The sequence below is a fragment of the Peromyscus leucopus genome, chromosome 3 (assembly GCF_004664715.2).
Source record: "Peromyscus leucopus breed LL Stock chromosome 3, UCI_PerLeu_2.1, whole genome shotgun sequence".
NCBI lineage: Eukaryota > Metazoa > Chordata > Mammalia > Rodentia > Cricetidae > Peromyscus > Peromyscus leucopus.
Window position 1 is genome coordinate 58,046,601 of NC_051065.1, and position 24,144 is coordinate 58,070,744.

At 43.6% G+C, this 24,144-nt stretch overlaps 1 protein-coding gene and 1 pseudogene across 3 annotated transcripts in view; one reads left to right on the forward strand and one right to left on the reverse strand.

Annotated features, from left to right (window-relative positions):
• Nucleotides 1-24,144, reverse strand: part of Nrf1 (nuclear respiratory factor 1) — a 112,834-nt gene that overhangs the window by 67,094 nt on the left and 21,596 nt on the right. For 2 of the 3 annotated variants that reach the window (XM_028866186.2, XM_037203684.1), the window contains exons 2-3: nucleotides 3,495-3,651; nucleotides 2,223-2,457 (exon numbers count right to left, since the gene is read on the reverse strand). In XM_028866186.2, the coding sequence (XP_028722019.1) occupies nucleotides 2,223-2,445 (223 nt within the window). In that variant the 5' untranslated portion in view covers nucleotides 2,446-2,457; nucleotides 3,495-3,651. Of the gene's footprint in view, nucleotides 1-2,074; nucleotides 2,111-2,222; nucleotides 2,458-3,494; nucleotides 3,652-24,144 lie in introns of all 3 variants that reach the window. The other variant, XM_037203685.1, reaches the window with a different exon arrangement.
• On the forward strand, nucleotides 9,874-10,339 carry LOC114691074 (annotated as a pseudogene).

Sequence of the window (24,144 nt, forward strand, 5' to 3'; positions counted from 1 at the left end):
CTTTTCGGAGTTGCCTTTTAGATACGATGATGCTACACACTAGTCCTCAGAAACCTTCTCTAGCAAGCAACCAATGTGACAAGTTGGGGTCAATCATAAACCTGGGCAGTTAATGAGGTCCTCTGCCACCTCTGTGAATTCTTCTGCTCACTGTGATCGTGTGTGTGTGTGTGTGTGTGTGTGTGTGTGTGTGTGTGTGTGTGTGTGTGTATGTGTGTGTGTGTATGTGTGTGTGTGTATGTGTGTGTGTGTATGTGTGTGTGTGTGCGCGCGCGCGTGCGCGCACGTCTCTACGCCCAGATGCTTCTGCAATACTTCAGCCTGCAGAGCCCTAAGTCCTGTGCAGTTATCTTCTCTTCCTGCTCACAAAGCTCAGCTGCAATGGCCTCCTCCTTCCGGTTCTTCATCTGAAGGTCCTTGCCTTGGAAACTTCCTTAGGCAGAAATGCCCTCTTCGTGGCACTCCCCTGCACTTACCCTGCCACTAGTGGCCTGACAGCGTCTTCAGAAGTAAGCTCTGACCTTATTCCAAGAATCTATACCTTGTAGTACGTATAACTACAATTCCTTAGTGGCAACTCATTAGGAATTTGAAGGGCCTCTGTTTTCCCAGCGGACAGATGCAAGACTCCAGTCCTTTCCTGTCTTGGGTTGTTCTGTTTGCTGTTTGTTGTGAGGTGAGGTCTCATGGTGTTGTCTAAGTTGCTCTTGAACACCTGAGCTCAAGTGTTCCTCCGCCTCAACCTCCTAGTGGAAGGACTCCAGGCCTGGGCCATTAGACCTAGCCAGTGCCAGCCTCTTCCTCAGTCATGCTGGGGACGGAAGCCAGGGCCTCCCTCCCACGTGCCAGGCAAGTGCTCAGCCCTGGACCGGTCTCGGCGCCCCGTGCACCATCCCCACACTATGCCAACCCAGTGCAGCAGCGCAGCAAAGCCGTGTCTCGGAAGCCTCTTCCTTCCTAGGGGGGAACTGGCCTGGGCTCATTATGTTAGGATGCCCTCTTCTGGGAAGTCGAAAAAGTTCACAACATACATGTTACGAACACTGAAACCCAGTCTTCACATGCAAGCTAAGCAAGTGCTCCACCAGTGGGCTACACCCCCAGCCCCTCCCTTACTTTTTAAGTTCTCCTTTCCAGGAACAGCACAGTGGGTCAGAAGTTATAGTATGAGATTAGTATATGTTTCTTCTTCACCTTAGTTAAATACAGCATAGTTTTAAAATGTAGTACTTTGGCCATTCCTGATCACTGGTTTCCTGCCCTGCATTTCCTAAATAAAACCCAAGCATGATTCATACGTGTGTCCTCACTATGATAAATACGCATTGTATACAGAATGATACAAAATACAGCCAGCTTTAAGTCAGCTGGTATCCTGGAAAACTTTAAATCCATAAATTGGGCTGAGACAAGGATCACTAGTGTTCTTGGTACTATCTAGCAAAAGTGAACAGAAACCATGTCCAGCACAGTACTTTAGACCCCAATTTTTTTTAAAAAAAAATCATTTCCAAACACATCACAGAACATTCATTCACATTGTGACCGGCATATGAAGCGAAGAACCAGCATAAACAAGACCTATCCCTAACAACAGGCAGCAACACATCCACAAGTCCCTCAGAAAGAAGAACTACCAAGTGAACCAACCGTAGACTCACGTATCACTGTGGAAATCTAAAATCATAATAGACTTCCACACAAACTGGAACTTAGAGTGCAAGTCTGGGCAGGTGCAGAAACCACTCTCCTTACAAAGTCTAGGACTGAGATGCACTGCTCTGTCTAGCATGTGAAAGCCTGGGGTTCATCCCCAGCCAATACTAGACATGTTGTTCTTCACCTTAGAAATATTAAGATCTAAATACGTCAGCCCTTACATTTAATATAAACAGACACTCCAGCTAAAACCCAGAAGATTGGCAGAATGGATGAGAAGAGACAGCCAACGCCACCACACTAGCAGTAAGTGACCCCAGAACTCAACTCTCGCAGAACAGGCTAAAGTTGGAGATGCAGGCTTAAAATTTTGTGATGAAGGGCTTGGGGTGTAGCTCAGTGGTAGAGTACTTGCCTAGTATGTGCGAGGCCCTGGGTTTGATCCCCAGCACTGAAAAAAAAAAATGATGAAAAGCAGTGTGAGAGTGCTGAACCCCAGGCTCTTTCAGACAGGCATGAACCCACAGGTCACGGAAAGAGGAAGCTTCCGGTGCAAACCTTACCTGCAGCAGCCAGGTGGGCAGTTACCTCGTCAGCTGCCGTGGAGTTGAGGATGTCCGAGTCATCATAAGAAGTGTCCTCAGGGGAGGAAGGGGAGTCTTCATCGGCGCTCAGCATACTGTGCTCTGTGTACGTGGCTACATGGACCTGCTGCACCTGCTGGGCCACTGCGTGGGCTTCTATGGTAGCCATGTGTTCAGTCTGGGTCACTCCGTGCTCCTCCATCAAGATCTACAGCTATAAGAGAAGAGGAAGAGGAGGCAGAGGAAGGCGACTCAGTGTCCAATGCAACAGAACGCTTACACTAAGTGGTTTTTAGAGCAGAGAAACAGACAAACCTCTGATTTTATTACTTACTTGACCACACCAAGGTATGGGAAATTCAAATGACATAAAATAGTAAAATATTTTTTATGTGAAATCATTTTGACAGACATTCACTATTATATAGAAACATTAACACACCAAATAGGACAGCCTCCCCAAACAATAATTCAATTTGGTTGTGTTTACAAAACTGTGTTCCTGCCGGATGGTGGTGGTGGCACCCGCCTGTTATCCCAGCACTCAGGAGGCAGCGGCAGGCAGATCTTCATGAGTTCAAGAGCAGCCTGGTCTACAGAGTGAGTAGTCCCAGGACAGCCAAGGCTACACAGAGAAACCCTGTCCCGAAAAAAAACAAAACAAAACAAAACAAAACAACCCCAATAACTGTGCTCCTTGTAAGGCCTGAACGGAAACAGTGCCTGAGGTAGAAAAACTGCCTCTCTGTCACAGTCTCCCCTCCCATCTCCACAAGCTCATTATTCGTGAGGAAAAGTGAAGCAAACATGTACAGAGTTAAAATAAAACAGGTTTTACAATGACACGAAGTTTGTCTTTCTCATTTTAATATACCTAGACATTTTGACATATTAAAACACACAAACCTACCACATTCTTTTAAAATAGTATAGAATACTTTGTTGTATAGCTGTGCTAATGAAGCAAGGCTGATGAACACTGTCATACATGAAATTCTGTGTATTGGTTCCTAAAATGTTTTTTTGTTTGTTTGTTTTTGTTTTTGTTTTTCGAGACAGAGTCTCTCTGTGTAGCTTTGGAGCCTATCCTGGAACTCACTCTGTAGTCCAGGCTGGCTTCGAACTCAGAGATCCACCTGCCTCTGCCTCCCCAGTGCTGGGATTAAAGGCGTGCACCACCACCGCCCGGCCCCTAAAATGTTTTTAAATAGAACTACTACATAATCTGGCAATTTAACTTCTGGTACTTACCCAGAAGAACTGAAAGCAGGGTCTCAAAGAGCTCTGTGCACACCCATGTTCATAGCAGCATTATTCACAACAGCCAAAAGGTGGAAGCTACCCAAGTGTCCATCAATGGGTGAAGCGGAAACAAAACTCGGTACAGACGAACCACATATCAGTCCACCTTAAAAAGGAAAAAAATGCAAATTAGGAATAAAAGGGGTTTCCTCACCTTGATAAAGAACATCTATAAAAATGCCTATACCCATTTACTTAAAGATGAAAAACTCTAAGGTTTCCCATTGAAATCAGGAACAAGACAAGGATGTCTCCTCTCATTACATCTTTTTGACATTACATTGGAACTCATAGCTTATGCAGTAAAAGACAGAAAAAGGAGACAAAAGAAATAAGGGAAAAGAAAGGAGGAAAGAAGGGGAAGAGAGAGGGGAGGGAGCAAAGAGGAAGGAAACACAAGAGAGAGAGAGAGATCTCTGGGAAGGAAAAACAACTGTCTCTGCGTGGCATGACAGTCTGCGTGAGCTTTAATCAACCAAAGACTCCTGGATTTAACAGCAAGTAGGTTGTAAGATACAGGGTGGATACATAAGTCAGTGTTTTCTTATATACCAACAATGAACAAGTAGAACTTGGAATTAAACATAATTTCTTCTCTATTAATGCCTCCTAAAAGGGAAATATCAGAGTATAAATCTACAAAATATGTATAAGAGCTACATGAAGGTGGAGGGAAGCCACGAAAAATGTTATGGTTTAGTTTTAGGTTTAGCACTACCCAGTTTTAGGTGTCTGTTGGGGGTCAGGGAACATATCTCCTGTAGTAAACAGGAAATGTTACAAATTATTTTCAAATTTTCATTTTTATTTCAAATAGACATATGAAACTATACATATTTATCATGTACAGCATGATATTTGAAAATACATATATGCGATGGAACGGTAAAACCTAGCTAATTAAAACATGAGTTGCCTCATATACGTATCATTTTGGGAATGAAAGCATTTAACTTCAGTCACGAACTGTAGCCACCATGTTGTAGAATAAATCTCCTGAACTTCCACCCTTGAAAAAAATCTGTATGAGGAAAACTACACAACTCTCACGAAGAAACCACAGGACTGAAGACAAAAAGGGTGACTGTACGCTCATGGATAGAAAGACACAACACAGCCAGGCACGGAGGCGCAAGCCTTTAATCCCAGCATTTACGGAGGCAGAGGCAGGCAGATCTCTGTGAGTTTGAGGCCAGCCTGGCCTACATAGCTATTTCTAGAACAGTCAGGACTACATTGAGACTTTGTCTCAAAAACAAAAACAAAAACAAAAAACAAAAACAACAATTGGTCTCTTAATTCAACATTATCTTTTTAACTTTATGTGCATTGTGTTAAGGTGTCAGATCCCCTGGAACTGGAGCTACAGACAGTTGTCAGCAGCCATTGCTCCTAACCCCTGAGCCATCTCTCCAGCCCCAACATTATCTTTTTTTGAGACAGGGTCTCCCTATGTAGCACTGACTGGAGGGCAACTTACTAGGTAGACCAGGCTGGCCTCAAATTCATAGACTTTATTCAAGTAAAAACTTTTATTCAGGGATGAAGAGATGGCTCAGTGGTGAAGGGCGGTAGATGCTTTTCCAGAGGACCCGGGTTCAGCCCCAGGTACCCACACCTAGTTGTAGAATAATAACTAACTACGTTTACAGGGGATCTGACTCCCTCTTGTGGCCTCTGAGGATATTATACAACACACAGGCAGACAAAACCCCACACACACTAAAAACAATAAACCCTTTGATCTTTGAACACATTAGGTATTAGGTGGCTATTTCCTCTGTATCAAAACTTTCCCTCCTATAAGGAGCAGGGATGTTCCTAGGCTAAGAAAATTGCAGAAGCTCAGAAAGTTCAGGAAACTTATAGACAATTCAAGGAGGCTCAGAAAGTTACAGGACCAAAAGCTCCCTCTCTTGTATGTGAGTAGTCATAATTGCTGAGAACAGGAAGTTCTTCAATGGAACCACCTGCAAGTCAAGCCAGGAGTCCCAGGGATGCAGTTTCCATGACTCATTATCCACACTAGAGTGGGCTTTTCAGTAATGCAGTGACCTTTCAGTTACCTGTTCTGTATGTGAATCCTCACTCACACTCCTGTGAGAAACCCCAATAAACTCACTGGCTCACCAAGCTAGATTTGGGTGGAATCATGTCTCTAGTTTATTGCTGGTGCCATACCTGGAGTGAAAAGATATTTGTTTATATCTCCCCAAGAAAGGTCACACAATAGTAATACACTGTCAAGAAAATAAGTCCAGAACAGGGAAAAGCATTTGCCAAAAGAAAAAGGAGTATTTCAAAATTTTAAAAATAACTAAAACTCAGCCAGGCAGCGGCACACACCTTTAATCCCAGCACTCGGGAGGCAGAGCCAGGTGGATCTCTGTGAGTTCGGAGGCCAGCCTGGTCTACAGAGTGAGATCCAGGAAAGGCGCAAAGCTACACAGAGAAACCCTGTCTGGAAAAAACATCAACAACAACAACAACAAAAAAGTGGTCACTGTCCTAAAGCATCCCAAGAAGAACAGAAAAGGTAAGGACAATAAATTCAGCCTGATTCTGGTAGAGAGCAGAACTCACCAACTGGCTCATTACCAACTGGCTCATCACTCTAAGACTAAGCAGGTCCTCCCACCCAACTGGAAACAGGAGTCGTCCACAGCCTCTGCTCTAGTGGTACAAATTCTGTGTGCATGAGCAATAAAAATCCCAAAACACAAAAACAAAAACCCACAAACAGCGACAAGAGTGAACTCTGTTTGCTACAGGAATGCTGACTCCTTGCTGGGTAGTCAGTCACCTTCAAAGACAGTTTCTCCCCAAACTGAACAAACCTCCTACCATTTGACCCCATAATTAAGTCCTTGGTGTTTAGTCAAAAAACCTGACAAACTCCATCCACACCACAATCCGCACACAAATGTTTACAGCAGCTTTGTCTGCAACTGCTAGAACTTGGATGCTACCAGATGTCCTTCAGTAAGTGACTGGACACAAAAGTTTTGTTCATCTGGACAATGAAATATTGTTCAGCACTCGAAAGAAACAGGCCATTGAGTTAGGCATGGTGGCACACACCTATAATCTGGCACTTAGGAGGCAGAGACAGAAGCATCACAAGTCTGAGATCAGCGTGGTCTACATATCAAATTCCAGATGAGCCAGAGCTATAGAGCAGGACCCTGTCAAGGGGTGAGTTCCCAGGACATGGAACGGGAAAAAACAAAAACCTTAAATGGATATTATTAGGTGAAAGACCATCTAAAAAGATTACACACTGTATGATTACAACTATAGGACATTCTAGAAAAGGCAAAATTATGCAGACAGTAAAAGGAGTAGGATTTCCAGGGATTGGGGGGGGGGGGGGAGAGACAGGCAGAACATAGTTGATTTTCACTAAATTCAAAGTCATAGAATGAACCATAAAGTAATATAGACTCTGGGTGATAATGGCATGTCAACACATACTCATGACAAGACTCAATGTACCGCCGTCCTACAAAATTCCGACAGGAAACCTCTCTACCATCTACTGAACTTTACTGTACACTTGAAACTGTTCTATTTGAAACTAGGTTGTTCTGGTCTGAGCTTTTGAAATTTGGACATAGACTATACTATGTGAAACTTGAAGATTCTTTACTCAGTAAAACAAGCTGGTCACCTGCGCCTTTAATCCCAGCACTCAGGAGGCAGAGCCATGCGGATCTCTGTGAGTTTGAGGCCAGCCTGGGCTACAGAGTAAGATCCAGGACAGGCACCAAAACTACACAGAGAAACCCTGTCTCCAAAAGACAAAAAAACAAAAACAAAAGACAACAAAAACAACTAAACAAACACAATGCAAGCTAGTCACAGAGACAAATACTCTGTACATGAGTCCATTTGGGCTCTACTTTATTTGTGTTTCTACGTGCATGGGTACATCCTGTTACCCTGGTTCTGGGGACTGGATTTAGAGGCCAGGCCTGTATGGCAGTGCTTTCACCTGGTGGGCTGCCTCCCTGGCCCTGTCGTCCATCTTTAGGAAGGAATTAGAATAGTCTACAGAAAAGCAGCTGGCAGGCTCGAGTGCAAGCAGGTGAGGCGCTGTCTCATGAGATGCAAGAAGTCTGCAGATTGAGTACACAATAACAGGAACGTGCTGAACATTACTGAACTGTGCACCGAAAATTTGTTGTTACAATGCTTTATCACATGTGAAAATTAAGATAAAGAATAAATGAGTAATTTTATAGCAAAATAAAACTTTCTTATCTTTACAAAAATTTGTATTGGATAACTATTAAAGATAAATCCTTGGCATTTCTGGTGGCTATGGCAGGTTAGGAGAAGAGGGCTCTCTGAAGAAGAGGGGGTTAGGGTTCCCCGGCTGCTGAGGTGCTGAGTGGGCACTGGGCCTAAGAAGAGTGTCTCACACGCGAGTCTGACGCTGCGGCCGTGCTCTGAAAGTCACATGCTGTGATCCAGCTGTTTATGATCTCTGTTTTGGTTTTCAACTCATATTTAGTAGTTTAAAACAAAAAGATTCTTAGCTGGGTGGTGGTGCACAGCCTTAATCCCAGCAGAGGAGGCAGAAGCAGGTAGATCTCTGTGAATTTGAGGCCAGTCTACAGGTCTTGAAAAACCAACCAACCAGTCCAACAAATAAAAAAACCACAACAACAACATCAAAAAAGGATTCTTGACAGAAAAAAGAAGAAAATTATGAAGATAAACTTCCTGGGCTGAACATAACAACATATGTATAAAGGTCTGGCATGTATTTGAAGTTATGATTCATAGTTGAAGATTTAACTTACATCCTAACATCACCTCTCCTCATACAAACGGATGCAAATACAATGTAAATTTGACTGTTATAGTAATACACAGCACAGCATTCTAGAACTTACAAAAAGAAATGGCAACCATACATATGCAGAAATACAACATTTATACCTATATGTAGAAAGAATATGATTATTCATATGAAATTCTTCTTTTATACTGCTCTACTGTAGAAATCTCATTTTTCCTCTCTGAGAACTTCTAAAAACTTTAGTTCCTCTGGTAAGCTGCTCCCCCCCCCACCTTGTTTGTTTGTTTTTGAGATGGGGTCTCACTATGTAGCTTTGGCTGGCCTGGAACTTGCTGTGTGGAGTAGGCTGGCCCCAGAGATCTGCCTGTCTATGTTGAGATTAAGGGCCTGTGCCATCATGTCTGGGGTACCTAATAAAATACTTACTCAACAGAGAGAAAATGAAGAAGAAAACAAATACTAGCATGTGGGAAATCTGAGTAAAGAGTATTTGAAGAGTGTTACATCATCTCTGTAACTTTTCTAAATGCCTGGAATTACGTATGGTATGTGTTTATACTTATTTGCCATGACAGGGTTTGAATTTATGACATAGTTTTAAAGAAAAAAAAAGTGGAGTGCCTGGTAGGGTTTCTTTCATATACTATCATTGTTGTGAGTTTTTCAAAAGTATACAGGACTTATCTAAAAAGTATAGGACTTATCTAAAGCACAATTTAATACACCAAGTCACACAAACAGAATATATAAGAGGAAGATACCAATAAAATGTTATTTTTCCATTAATTTCACTGTTCTAGTCTGAGACAAATTGCTTAGGGCATTTTAGAATTCTGGGTACTTCAAAACTGTTTTTAAATGATTTGAGATTAGATGGCATCTAAACTGCTTTTCAAAGGGATTTGAAAGCTATGTGCTTGGCATAATGGATTTCAATCTTTGCTCCAGAATGCAGCTTGCAGCATAAATCAATAGGGCTGTCTGCTTCCCGGGCTTGTCACTTCTGCCTGGTGCCGGCCTCTTCTCTTTCCAACCCCCCCCCCCCCATCCGCCAGCTTCTCTAACCTCCTGTATTGTGGACACTCTAAAAAGCAAAGGCAGAGGCATTTCTGCCTTCTCTGAACCTGAATGGAGTAGTTGTAAATACTGCTTTCACAAAACCATGAATAAGTAAAGTTATCTAAGTCAGTCATGAGTAACATACACATGCCGCTGGAGATGACCAGATCTCCACTGCCATATTTATTTAACAGGGAAAAAAATGAAAACGGAAACAGTCCACCACTCCCCTAGGTCAATTTATTTTAAGATTAATTTGTTCTGGCCCAGGCATGGTACACACCCTATATCTCAGCACTCTGTTGGCAGAGGCAGGCAGATCTCTGTGAAGACATCCTGGTCTGACAGTGAGCTCCAAGCCAGTCAAGACTACACAGTGAACCCCTGCCTCAAACAAACAAACAAACAACAACAAAAAACAAAAAAGATTTATTTTCTTCTTTCCTTTCTGCTGGGTCCCGGCTCCTTGCTGTCGACATGGGCAAGTTCATGAAACCCGGGAAAGTGGTGCTGGTCCTGGCTGGACACTACTCTCCGGATGCAAAGCCGTCATTGTGAAGAACATTGATGATGGCACCTCAGACCGCCCTTACAGCCATGCCCTGGTGGCTGGAATTGAACGCTATCCCCGAAAAGTGACAGCTGCCATGGGCAAGAAGAAAATTGCCAAGAGGTCAAAGATCAAGTCCTTTGTGAAAGTTTATAACTACAATCACCTCATGCCCACAAGGTACTCTGTGGACATCCCCTTGGACAAAACAGTTGTCAACAAGGATGTCTTTAGAGACCCAGCCCTGAAACGCAAGGCCAGGCGGGAGGCCAAGGTCAAGTTTGAGGAAAGATACAAGATGGGGAAGAACAAATGGTTTTTCCAGAAGCTTCGCTTTTAGATATATTTTTGTTCCCATCATTAAAAAACAAAACAAACAAACAAAAAAAGATTTATTTAATTTATATCATGTGTATGAGTATTTTGCTTGCATGTATGTGTGTACCACATGTCTGCCTGGTGCCTGTGGAAGCCAGAAGAGGGTGTCGGATCCCCTGGAAATGGTATTATTGGCAGTGTGAGCCACCATATGGGTGTTGGGAATCGAACCCAGGTCTTCTGCAAGAGCAGCAAGTGCTCTTAACCACTGAGCCACCTCTACAACCCCCTCTGCTCCCCATGTCAATTTCAGTAAAGGACTTTAGTTTTTACTCTCAAGGCATCAGATTCTCTGGCTAGCCAAAGTAATGGAAATTGCTAATGGGGGAAGATATGAAATACTGTGCATTTGAAAAGAGCAGACTCTTCCCAAGACACCCTGGACAAGTTACTTAATGATTACTAAGCCACAATCCTGTCACTGTTTATTTAAGGTAAGAGGAAGAAATACATAGTACATATCTTCCAAAGGATGATGTGCGGATTGAATAAATAGATCCTAGCAAAGTCTAGAACACAGTGCCCAGAACATAAGTGTTTACTGTTAATTATGACAATGCCAAAACCCTCAGGCTTTTGAGTCTATCTTTCTTAACTCATTTCCCAAAGTCTCACATGTGCCATTAACTGCGCCTCAATTTCTTCATATCTAGACACCTGCTACCAGGCTTTCTTGACGATATCTGAGAAGCTTATGTTATGACACCACATATTACATTAGTCTGAGCAATTAACACTGTTTTAGACAGGAAGTGAGAACATCAACACACCTAATAAAACTTTGTGACTGTGCACAAAATGGAGAAGAGAGAGGAGGGAGGAAGAGGGGGGCAGGGGGAATGAGCTAGAACCTTCTGAACCAGAAAAGCAAAATGGCTCACCCGTCTATCCCTCAAAACGATTGAAATTATTCCTGGGGAGTGGGAAGATGGTTCAGGGGTTAAGAGTTATGTACTGCTCCAACAGAAGACAGAGTTTGGGTCCCAGCACTCACATCAGGTGGCTCACAAGCACCTGTAAATCCACCTCCAGGGGTACCTGATGCTTCTGGCTTCTTTGGGTACCCATATTCACACACACATACCTACATACACACATCATTTTTTTTTTAAAGGGGTGGATCTTTGCTGGACATGATAGCAATACCTGTAACCCTGTACTGGGCAGGCTAGGGAATAAAGATCCAGCTTGGGCTCCATAGTGAGTTTAAGGCCAGCTTGATCTACATCACTGGTTCTCAACCTGTGGCTCATGATTCCAGGGTTGAACAACCTTTTCACAGGGATCGCCTAAGAGTATCAGATATTTACATAACAGTAGAAAAATTACAGTTATGAAGTAGTAACAAAAATAGTTTTATAGTTGGGGGTCAGCACAACATGAGGAATGGTATTAAGGGGTTAGAGCACTAGAAAGTTGAGAACCGCTGATCTAGAAAATGAGACTCAGTCTCACTGTAAGAGGTGTTTCTGCTTTCTCCCTGCAGACCAGCTGAGGCAGAAGCAAAAGACAAGGACTGGAGATACAGCACCTTGGTGACATGATCTCTATACAGTACCTAGGGAGCTGCTGGAATCTGGAGGAGTCAATCAGGGGCTTAAATCAGTCGAATCCACACATAATGGATGAGATTAAGTGAAGAGTATTTACAAATCAAGGGAGAAGAAGGTCAGGCCAAGAAATCTAATCAAAGCATAACAAAGGACAGAAGAGAGCATTAGTCTAATCAATACCATTATCATTTCAAAAGAAACAAATCAGTGAGATCTTTCTAAAAATCTCAATCCAAGACTGTGCCCAGGGGAAAAGAGGCTCAGGTTACATCCCTGGGCACATCTGGAACCTAAAATTTATCATGAGACTAGAAATTACACTCAACGGTCAACAAACTCTAATGTCAACAACAGAATTTGCTTCATGGGAAACAAAGTAATAGGTCAAGCTTGTACCACAGCAGAAAAATTAACAATCATTAAAATAAATAAATAAATAAATAAATAAATAAATAAAGCCAGCGTGAAACTAGAAGCAAGGCTAAATGTGTCTTAAAACCCAGTGCTAGGAATTTAAGAACAGAAGAATGTGTCTACCAAGAGCCTCTCTTCAAAGAGTGCCAGCTAAGCTACAGAGAAAAGCAATTATCCTCCCCCAAGACTTGGGCTCTATGATTTAAAAAAAAAAGCCACGTTCATGTATGTTGTATTCGCTTTCTATTTGCAGGCTTCAATTATAGAACAAAGTGCAAAGAAACTAAGCTGCTGAGCTGGCTCAGCAGGTAAAGGCATTTGCCCCCAAACCCGACAACCTGAATTCAATCCCCAGAACCCACATCTCCTGCAAGCTGTCCTCCGACCTCCACATGTGCATATGGCACTCCATGTGTGCACCGACGAAGTACAACTTTCTAATGAAGAACTAATGACATCCAACAGAACATGAAAGTTATGAAACGGTACAAGTGAACTAAAGCTGACACTAAGAGGCAAGAGAGGGGGAGAGGTGAGAAAATAGATAGGGCATTAACAGCCTATTTTTCAAGATGACGGGTGCAGAAGAAATGGAATATTACAATGTAATTGTCAAAAAAGGAGCAGATAGGAAGGGAATAGTGGAAGTAATCCTCACACCTCGGAGAGAAGTCCACAGTGCTCAACACTGATAAATCAAGAAAAGGTGGTAGAGGGCCTGGTTCAATTCCCTTCACCACCTAGCAGCTCACAACCATCTGTAATTCTAGGTCTCGGTGGACTACAATAGCCTGTACATATCTGTGGGTGTCATATTCCAAGGCTCTAGAGAATTCTGAAACTGTGGACAGTGCTAAACCCTATATATTTCATCTATTCTTGTTTTCCTTTTTTTTTTTTTTTTTTTTGGTTTTTTTCCAGACAGGGTTTCTCTGTGTAGTTTTGGTGCCTGTCCTGGATCTCGCTCTGTATATCAGGCTGGCCTCAAACTCACAGAGATCTGCCTGGCTCTGCCTCCAAGTGCTGGGATTAAAGGCGTGCGCCACCCCTCACCCCCCACCTATTTCATCTACTCTTATAGACAGAGACCTGATAAATTTTACCCTCTCGCCGGGCGGTGGTGGCGCACACCTTTAATCCCAGCACTTGGGAGGCAGAGGCAGGTGGATCTCTGTGAGTTCAAGGCCAGCCTGGACTACAGAGCGAGATCCAGGAAAGACACAAACCAAACAACGAAAAACTGTCCCCTCCCTCCCACCGGTGCGAAGCTCTCGAAGCTTTTCTTTGACCCCTGCCCATATCACTCCCTCACCATCCTGGGCTCCATGGCATGGCCACGCCGGACAAAGGGTACTGACACACCCAGTGAGACGGAAAAGGATGGAGCCAGCCGTGTTCACTCTGCTGAGAACATCATGCAAGTTACAAGTTGTGGTCCCTAACTCTGGAATGTTCTGTGTCATGCTTTTAGACCAGAGGTAACTAAAACCATAGGAAATAAAACGGGGTGGGGTGGGGTGGGGTTGCTGCTACATGCACATCTCTAGTGTCTACTGAAAATCTAGTGTCTACTGAAAATCGTAGTGGATGGTGACCACAACTTCCTGCGCTGTCTACTACTACTATTAGTGTTCTGTTACCACTACAACACAGGCCCCAGGTTTGCAGAGTCTCCTCAACAGCCATCCCATACCCGCTCCAATGCAGATCCTCCCTGTGCCAATACGGTGGTTCTGAGTACCCACTCGGGAGCCACAGCAGTGCTCTGTCGCTTACTGACATCTTAGACAAGTTTCATTTGGTGTCTAGGCTGGAGTTTCACCATATAAGTGCAGAAGGACAGATGGAATCACTGTGAGGACCAAATGAATTCTCTTTGTAGGTACCCAACATGGGATTCAGCACACAGCTAGTGATTCAGAAGCTCACATATAAGGGCAGTTAGAAAAGTGCTTAAAGTTATTCTATATCTCCTTTAAAGACACTAGTAGAAACAATGCTCACAGATCAAGAGTTCTGACCACACAAGGACCTGTATCAAAAAGCAAGTCTTGGTCTTGGAGGATGGGTAAAAGATACAGACACTTTCTAAAGGGAGGGAAGACAAGAGAGGGAGGTAGATGGTGGGGAGGAAGACAAGAGATTTCCAAAATGTTTTAGAGTTCTTTGACTGCAATCAAATGAGAACCAGAACATTTCAAGTTGGTATTGCTAAAGTTGATGCACTAGAGGGTGCCACAGCCAAAGGGAAAATGAATGTAAAGACTGCACAGAAACTTCAAGTCCTTAAAATTTTCAACTAGAACATGCTTTAAAAAGTTAGGGCTGGAGAGATGGATCATTGGTTAAGTGTAACACAAACTGCTAAATGGTCTTTTAATTAAAAAACATCCAGAGCCAGATAGTGAGGTAAATGCTGAAAGATCAGAGAGACAAAGGAACAAGCCACTGCCATGTCTTACCTCTAGGATTCCTCAGTCTGAAAAGGCTTTAGTTCCTGTCTCCTCACGCCTTATATAACTCTCTGCCCAGCCATCACTTCCTGTCTCAACCTTCCTAGTGCTGGGATTAAAGGCGTGTGACTTCCAAATACTGGGATTAAAGGTGTGTGCTACCACTGCCTGGCTCTGTTTCTCTCCTAGATTTAATCAATCTCATGTAGTCCAGAGTGGCTTTGAACTCACAAAGATCCAGAAGCCTTATATTCCTTTCTCTGCCCAGCCATCACTTCCTGTCTCAACCTTCCTAGTGAGGGGATTAAAGGTGTGTGATTACAAGTACTGGAATTAAAGGTGTGTGCCACCACTGCCTGACCTCTATGTTTAATCTAGTGGCTTGTTCTGGTCTCTGATCGTCAGGCAAATTTTATTAGGGTACACAATATATCACTACATTTCCCCTTTTTTGTCTAAAATAATAAAACGTTATAACTAATATAAGAAAGACTATGTACAACAAGTACAAAAAGTATATATAATCTATACAGTCAAGAATTATATTAACAATGTCCAGTCCATAAATATTTGACAAATTCAGAGAAAATACTCCATTATTTATCCTATTTTGGTGAGTACAAAATGTTGTACCTAATTCATGTTCTATCCTTAACTTGCATTACCAATCCAAAACTATCTTTTGATGTTTTTCAAACTTATACACTTTATACCTCTTTAGTGAGTTTCTTTTCTGAATATGTTAACAAGGAAAACTATAACTATCTAGTCTTCGACTCCGTCAGAGACCCAAGAAGGAAATAATATTAACTGAGTAAGCAGGAAGTGCAAACAAGTAACCTTCCAAATAAATGTGAGAAATGACAGAGACAGCTGGCTGCCTGGACAGTCACCCAAGGTTCCTCTGCAACACTGGGGTATCCATCTTCAGCCTACAGAGCTAGCGTATCTGACAGACTTATCTGTGAAGCAGGATATTCTGAAGGGCCTTCCTATTTTGTCTTGGCAAGGTTCGGCAATCCTTTCTTTTGTGTCCTGCTTGTCCATTTGGACAGCATACTGTCAGCAGTCAAGGCAAGGGCACTTTCTTGCCCAGTGGAGCTAACTTTTGCCACAAAGAAAGTAAACCCTATATGAAGTTTTCTTCAATGCCCATCCTTCTCTGAAGTAGATTGGAACAGACATGTCTGTCTCATTGTCATCAAATGAAGGAAGGAAGGAAGAGTCTATGTTTTTAAAACATCTTAAATGCCATATTCTGTAGATCTCTGAATGTGTTTAAAGATGACCTGTCTATCTAAAATATATCTGTTTAACCTTGAAAACATACCTAGTATGACTTACAAGTTTGATTGTAATGACTAACTACTAACTTGCATTTCTTTATATCCTAATTAGTTGGTAATAATAACTTTCAAGAACTAGCAATTTGCATTGCCTTGTTAAACGAACTGTATAGGTACAGCACCCTGAACAAGATTAGAAGTGTATGTACAGTATGCTCTAACAGTTAAGAGCCTTGCAATTCTGCTCTTGCAGAAGACTCAGGCTAGATTCCTAACAGCCTCATGGTGGCTCACAACTATCAGTAACCCCAGTTTCAAGGGATCTGTGGTGCACATACACACATGCAGGCAACACATTCATACACACAAAGTAAATACAAATCTTTCTTTTTAAAGCACAGTTAGGCTAACCCACTTCACCAAGTGCTTTAAAGACCTTGCCTACTCTTCTGTAGGTTCTAGATGGTGCCATCCAACAGAGCATTTAGCAGTGACACTTTGGTCTGCCATGAGCAAGGTAACAGCCACTATACACACCAGTGGCAACTGACCATATTGAAGTGTGATACTTTGACTTAGGAATTAAAATTTTCTAATTTAATTTTAATTAGTCTTCATGTTAATATGACTTCTGGCTTTCATATTGGATGGGGCAGTTTTACATTGTATTTTTACTTTGAGAAAGACTTGCTTCTAATCCTAGGCCACTGTACATCATTGTTAAAGAAATTTATACAACAACTCAGGCCAATCTGACATGATAATTCAACATAGAGATTTGAAGATTGTCAATGTCTCTTGCCACTCTGTAGATACAAATTCAAAAGCAATGTTGCCTTTTACTTCTTTTTTTTTTTTGGTTTTTCGAGACAGGGTTTCTCTGTGTAGCTTTGCGCCTTTCCTGGAACTCACTTGGTAGCCCAGGCTGGCCTCGAACTCACAGAGATCCGCCTGCCTCTGCCTCCCAAGTGCTGGGATTAAAGGCGTGCGCCACCACTGCCCCGGCGCCTTTTACTTCTTATAGAAGACCCTGCCTACCCAATTCCTTGTGCTACTTTACTCAAGCAAATGCTTAAACTCCTAGGTTAAAATAGCTTTCAAATTCTGTGTATGTGTGTCTGTACACACGTACATGCATGTGTGTCCTGGTGTCCACAGAGGTCAGATGGGTGTGTCAGAACCCCTGAAGCTACAGTTACAAGCTGTTGTAAGCTGTCTGTTGTGAGTTCTGGAACTAAACTCCAGTCCTCTGGAAGAGCAACAAGCACTCTCCAGCTGCTAAGCCATTTCTCCAGCCCCTAGAACAACTTTTACTAAAGTGTATATTAAGAGGCTGAACCAACAAGAAAGCAGGCAGTGCCATTTTTTTAAAAAAGGAGCAAATTCCATGCTAGCAAGACTTGCCAAGGGCTAAGTAACACTGTGAAGACAAGGTTGCCAGGACACAGGCAGCATCTTGAAAGAGACAGTCTCTGGGCCCAGAATGAAAGGGTGCTAGAGGCAGAGGCAACGGCTTGGCAAAGTACATGGCACAGCACAGAGGCATCAATGAGAAGCAGAGAGCAGACATGGGGGAGTCTGGGACCAAAGGAGCACAGTCCTCTGATGCCTTCCTTTCACACCAGATTCCTGAGCAACAACTTACCGTGCAAAAACTAAGGCTACCGTCGAGCCACCTGTGAGAGGAAAGCAAGCTTCCCACTCAATACCACATTCCAGTTTACAGCCAGTGTCGGACACAGTGCCTTCAAGGAGATAGATGCCTGATAAGTGTCAGTGACAGTGATAAAAAGAGTTAGAAAAAATGTATCTTGCCAAATATGGTAGTACAGGCCTTTAATCCCAGCACTTGGAAGGCAAAGGCAGGTAGATCTGTAGGAGTTCCAGCCAGCTAGAGCTACATAAGACCCTGTCTCAAAAGAAAGATAGAGGCAGGCGAGGAAAAGAAAATGTATTTTCAAACATGTAGGTGCTTAAAAAGCAGGCAAGTTGCCAAAGCTATCTATACTTAGTTTTAAAAGGCGGGAGAAGGGAAGTTTGGTATGACTAACCACTTGGTGACTGGGTCTAAATGCGGCTGCTTAGCTCTTCCAGCCTGGTCTGCACACTGAGTTCCAGACCAGCCAGGGATACATAGTAAAACCGCATCTCCAAAGAGAGGGGAGTGGGAAGAAGAGGGAGGGAGGGAGGAGGGAAGAAGGAAAGAAGGAAAAAAATGTATTTTCAAACACACGGATGCAAAAGCAGGTGAGTCGCTGAAGCTATACCTGTTTTAGGAAAGCTGTGGAAGAGAAGTTTGGTGTGATCAACCAACCACCTGGAGACTGGGTCTGAATACAGCTGCTTGGCTCTTTTTGTAGAGTAATTGTTTGTCTGCAGCTGCTCCCAAATTACCAAAAATCAAATAAGTAGCTGTCATGTGATAGCAGGATTAGAGGCTGCCTCAATTTCCATTAAGGAGAAATAGCATAAATGGCCACAAGCCCCGCCCTCAGTCTGAGACCAGCACAAAGAGCACTTTATTCAAACTGCCTACTGTGAAATAGTACTGTGGCCTGGCTGCTTCTGTGGCAGGCCTCAATTCTGCTGAATCTGTCACCACACAATCGACACTCAGTGAAAGCTCTTTCCTAATTTCTGAAGAACAGTTCAATGCATGAATTTTCTTTTCTTTCTCTTTTTTGGTTCTTTATTAGACAAGGTCTCACTATGTAGTCTTGGCTATTCTGGAACTTGCTCTGTAGACTAGGCTGCCCAAGAACTCATGGAGATCCACCTGTTTCTGCCTCCTGAGTGCTGGGATTAAAGGTGTATGTCACTACACCAGGCTCTTTTTTAAGGCAGAGTCTCACAACATAAAACAAACTAGCCTTGAACTCCCCAGGCTAGCCTTGTGCTCCAGACCTTGCTGACTCCGCATCCAGGGCTGGGTGGAGTGTGGGGGTGGATTATAGGTAGAGGCTCAACTGGCCTGGCTTGAAATTCTGAAGATAACTGAGCCAAGGATTTTTTTTCCTGCATAAAATCAGGAGCGAGATGGTTACCTGGTGCAGCGCTTCCTCTAAGAACTGAAGAGCACAGTGTAGAACCTCAGGACCCACACACAAGCCGGGTGTGGTGGCACCTGTGTCTGCAACCCCAGCACCAGGGAAGAGGGGGCTAGGCTCTTAGGAGTGGGGTTCTGGAGATGGGACTCCCTGAAGCTCACTGGCCAGTCAGCCTAGGCAAATGGATGAGCTCCAGCTTCAGTAAGAGGCTCTGTCTCAAAAAATAAGGTGGAGAGCAATGGAGGAAGACACCCAAAGTCAATTTTGGGTGCGCGCGCGCATGTGTGTGTGTGTGTGTGTGTGTGTGTGTGTGTGTGTGTGTGCACACACTCACTCACTCTCATATGCAAATACCTGTGTACATACAAGCATGTGCGAATACACATGAACAAGCACATAAGTCACAAAAAAATCACGGGAGTATTATAAATGCGAATGGCATTCATCTAGGAATGTGTACAACTCAATCACTGATTCGTTCATTTAACCAATATGTACTGAATTCCTGTCAGGCATTATCATATCATTTTAGCATGCATATTCTGAGAAAAACTGTGGCCCTCAACTCTCACATTCTATTTTTATTTTAAACATTATAATGTATTCTTATAGAAATGACCCATGTTCTTTGAGGGTAATTGAGAAAAGACAGGCACTGAAAACCAAAAAACACTGGGCGGTGTTGGAGCACACTTTTAATCCCAACACTCAGGAGGCAGAAGCAGTCAGATCTCTGTGCATTCCAGGCCAGCCCAGCCTATAGATCAAGTTCCTTGCACAGTCAGGCCTACACAGAGAAACCCTGGCAGGGAGGGGGCACCAAAACCAGCATGAGGTCCTGGTCCAATTCTCAGACCCCTACATACACCCCAAAGGAAACAAAACAAAAACCTAAAAGCATCTTAAATCACTACCCCAGAACACCTTTGCCAGGTCTGCTGGGTCCTAGTTCCTACCATCTCTTCTCTAACATTTAGATTTATTATATTTGTCTGTTTCTATGTGAATGTATGCTGTGTGTGTGTGTGTGTGTGTGTGTGTGTGTGTGTGTGTGTGTGTTCCCTGGGAGGCCAGAAGAAAGAATCAGATCCCCTGGAGCTAGTTACAGGAAGTTGTGAGTTACTGAAGTGGAGGCTGGGAAGCAAACTCCACTCCTTTGTACATATCTTATAAGTACTTTTTGCATTTGATATAAAGTAAAAAAAAAAAAAGTTCCTCATACTATTAAAACTTTTTGTATCATTCTAAAACTTTAGTGAAGTCTAGCTTGGTGGCACACCAAGCATTTGAGAGAGGAAGGCAGGTCAAGGTCACTGCTGCCACACAGCAAGTCAGAGGTCAGTCTGAGTTGCACAAAACATCTCCAACAAAAAACCATCAGAAAGAAGTTGAGCATGTCTACCGTCAAGAGTGCGCAGAAGGGGCCGGAGGGATGGCTCAGCAGTTAAGAGCACTTGCTGCTCTTGGAGAGGCCCTGGGTTTGGTTCCCAGGACCCCAATGGTGGCTCACCACCATCTGTAAACCAGTTCCAGGCCATCTGGGTGAACATTCTGAGCAAAGAAAATAGTATGGCCTTTGGAGCAGAAGCAATGGGTTCAGCTGGGGGGAGCTGGAGGGTGGAGTCTTAGACACTGTGCTAACTAACCTGTAGTTATTCTTACTGCTCAGAGGCACCTGATTAAAAAAAAAAAAAAGATTCCTTTCTAACACAAGAAAGAAGAAAGAACAAAAGTGAAGAGAAAGTTCTACTACTACAAGGTTTCAAAATTATTTGCAATTTGTAAGATAATAGTACTTACTCATAAAATGAGATGAGAGGCTGGACACACGGCTCAACCATCAAGAGTCCATACTGCTCTTGCAGAGGACCCAAGTTCTATCTCTAGTACCCATATCAGGCAGCTCACAACCGCCTGTTATTACAGGGATCCGACACCCTGGCATCTGCAGACACCTGCACTTGAATGTACATACCCAAACAGATATATATATATATATATATATACCTGTTAAATATAAAATAGCACATCTTTTTAAACCTGAGGTAAGAGGGCTTTATTAAACATTAGTTTCTCTAAAAACTAGTAAGCAGTCCCTCGGAGAGAGAGTATAACCCAGTCTACCCATAGACTACAGGTCTTCAGACTCTAGGCTTTGCTAGCAATGATGCCAGGCTGAAAAGCTAAGTGGTGTTCTGCAACATCCCAGTTGTGTGACCATGGGGAGGACTGAGGCTAGAGGTGATCTAGTCAGTGACTGATGCAGTGATCCCTGGGGAACCTACTAGAGGTGTGACTTACGACAATGAGGATAAAGCTGGGTATGGTGGCCCAATCTTGAATCCTAGCCCAGGAGAGGCAGAGGCAGATGGGTCTCTGTGACTTGGAGGCCAGCCTGGTCTACACTGCAGCTCAGGGCAGCCAGGCTCCACAGGGAAGCCTGTCTAAAGGTGAAAAAATGAAACAGCACAGCAAGACCTGAGCTACGGCAGTGGCGAGCAGAGGAACTCAGTGAAGCAGATGTGTGCAGTGAGGAAAACCAGGACTCCGCTCTTCTGCTGGAGTGAAGCTCATTAGCCAGGCTCCACACAAGAAGGAGTGAGCGCAGCTCTGTGGAGGAAGCAGGAACTCTAAGAGCTGCCCCACAGATGCTCACTCGGAACTTGGGGAAGTCTGTAACGTAGGTGGAAGTACTGGGCTCATCAACAGGGCTGGTAAACAAACGAGAAAACTACTGAGAATAAAGCATAAAGCAAAACAATAAAAGAAGCAACCCCAACCACACAGACTCACATCCTTTCCACATCTGGGACGCCAAGGCAGGAGGACTGCCATGGGCTCCAGGCTAGTCTGGCCTAGAGAATGATACCTGCTGCAAAAAAAAACAAACAAATAAATAATGGTTGAAGGGGACCCCCCCCCCAAAAAAAAAAAAACAAAACAAAACCTAAAAGTTGGGTGTGGTTGAACATGCCTTTAATTCTAGCACGTAGAAGGCAGAGGCAGGTGGATCTCTGAATTTAAGACCTCCCTGGTCTATGAAGTTAGTTCCAGGTCAGCCAGGGCTATATAGTGACCCTGTCTCCAAAATAAAATAAAAATTAAACCAAATAAGTAAATAAGAAGCAAAAAACATGGGGGACAACAAAGTTTCAAACATTCATTCCTAACACTAATGTGAACCAACCCATCCCTGACTTCTTGGACTTTACATCCTAAAGGGGCAGGGGGTAGTAATAAACACACATCTAATTTTAGGCACAATAAGCACTAAGGAGAGAAGTAATGATATAAGATTAGGGAGATGGGAAAGTGAGAGCATGGAGAGTGCTGTGTGCTGCTCAAAGAAGGTCCTTCTTCCCCGTCTCCATTGTGTGTGTGTGTGTGTGTGTGTGTGTGTGTGTGTGTGTGTGTGTGTGTGTGTGATGTATGCCTGTCTTTGACCACGTGTGTAGGGGGTGGGAAGTAGCTGTGGGTAGGTTATGTTTGTGCCTGTGGAGGCCCGAAACAATGTCTTAACTCATCTTCTGATTACTCTCCCACTTTAGTCACTGAGGCAGTCTCTCAATCAAACCCAGAGCTTGCTGATGTCTAGTCTCACCAGCCAGCTTGCACTGGGCATCCCTGTTTCCAGTTTCTGAAGCTGGAATTACAAGTGTCACCCAGCATTCCCATGGGTTCTGGGCATCCAAACTCTGGTTCTCTGGTGTGTTGCTGTGTGGATAGCAGGACAGCAAGATGGATCCTGTATGTGGACGGGAGTGGCAGATGAGACCAGAGAAGCAGTACAAGACCATAAGTGCATGGTGTGTGGGCTAGGTAAGAGCCTTAGACTTGACTTAGCATGAGAGGAAAAGTCTTTGGAAGACTTTCATCAGGAGGGCTATGATCGATGTCCTAGCCACAGTTTGTATTGCTGCAGGGAAACACCATGACCAAAAGCAAGTTGGGGAAGAATGTGTTTATTTGGTTTACACTTCCATATCGTTGTTCATCACTGAAGGAAGTCAGGACAGGAACTCAAACAGGGCAGGAACCTGGAGACAGGAGCGATGCAGAGGCCTTTAAGGATGTTGTGTACTGGCTTGCGCAGCCTGCTTTCTTATAGCACCCAGCACCACCAGCCCAGGGACGGAACCACCCACAAAGGGCTGGGCCCTCTCCCATCAATCACTAATTGAGGAAATGCCCCACAGGCTTGCCTGCAGTCCCATCTTATGAAGGCATTGTCTTGAGATTCCTTCCTCTCGGGTGACTTTAGTTTTGTTAAGTTGACATAAAACTAGACAGCAAAATCTACTCTGTGTTTCTGATGATTACTGTGGTGATGTGTAAGGAGCAGACTGAAGGAAGTGGAGAGTGGAATATGGTAGGACTACTGAGACCCGAACATGGCTCGGACCGGGCAGCAGCAGCACAGTGCTGAGAAGTAGTCAGATTTCACACATGTTGAAGGCAGGGTGCCAAGATTTCCTGACCACTTGATGAAGACAGAAAGAGCCGTCAAAGTGGGCTCTATTCATTTTTTTCAGGCTGTTTCTATGTTGAAATCCTTTCTGTTTCTTCAGTGATGGGGATTGGAACCAGGAGCCCTGCACATGTTAAGTAAGTTTTCTAACCACTCAGCCAGGCACACCTGCAATCCCCAACTCCCAAAGAGTTTGTTTCGTAACTAGAACTCAATAGTCATTTTTTTTTTGGCCGGGGGTAAATGTCAGAACAGCTGAGATGCCAACTTCTGAAGGGAAACATTGAACAGAGTGTCAGTTGGTGGTCTTTATGTAAACAGTTTTGAGAAAAAAATTATGTCTGCTCCCTTTTTGCTCTATTCCCTCATCGGCCATCTGAAGGCAAGAGCATCACCAGAAGCTGTACTTACTGCAGTCACCAGGTGGAAGTTTCACTTGGAATTGTCTGAGTTGGGAGAGGATTGAATAGATGCCGCCAGCGTGGGAAAGCCACGGACATCATTACATTGGACTCAGTGACCTTCCTTGTATGGATTATTCAAGACCATCTACACAGTGAAAGAAATCATGAGTTTTTGTACAT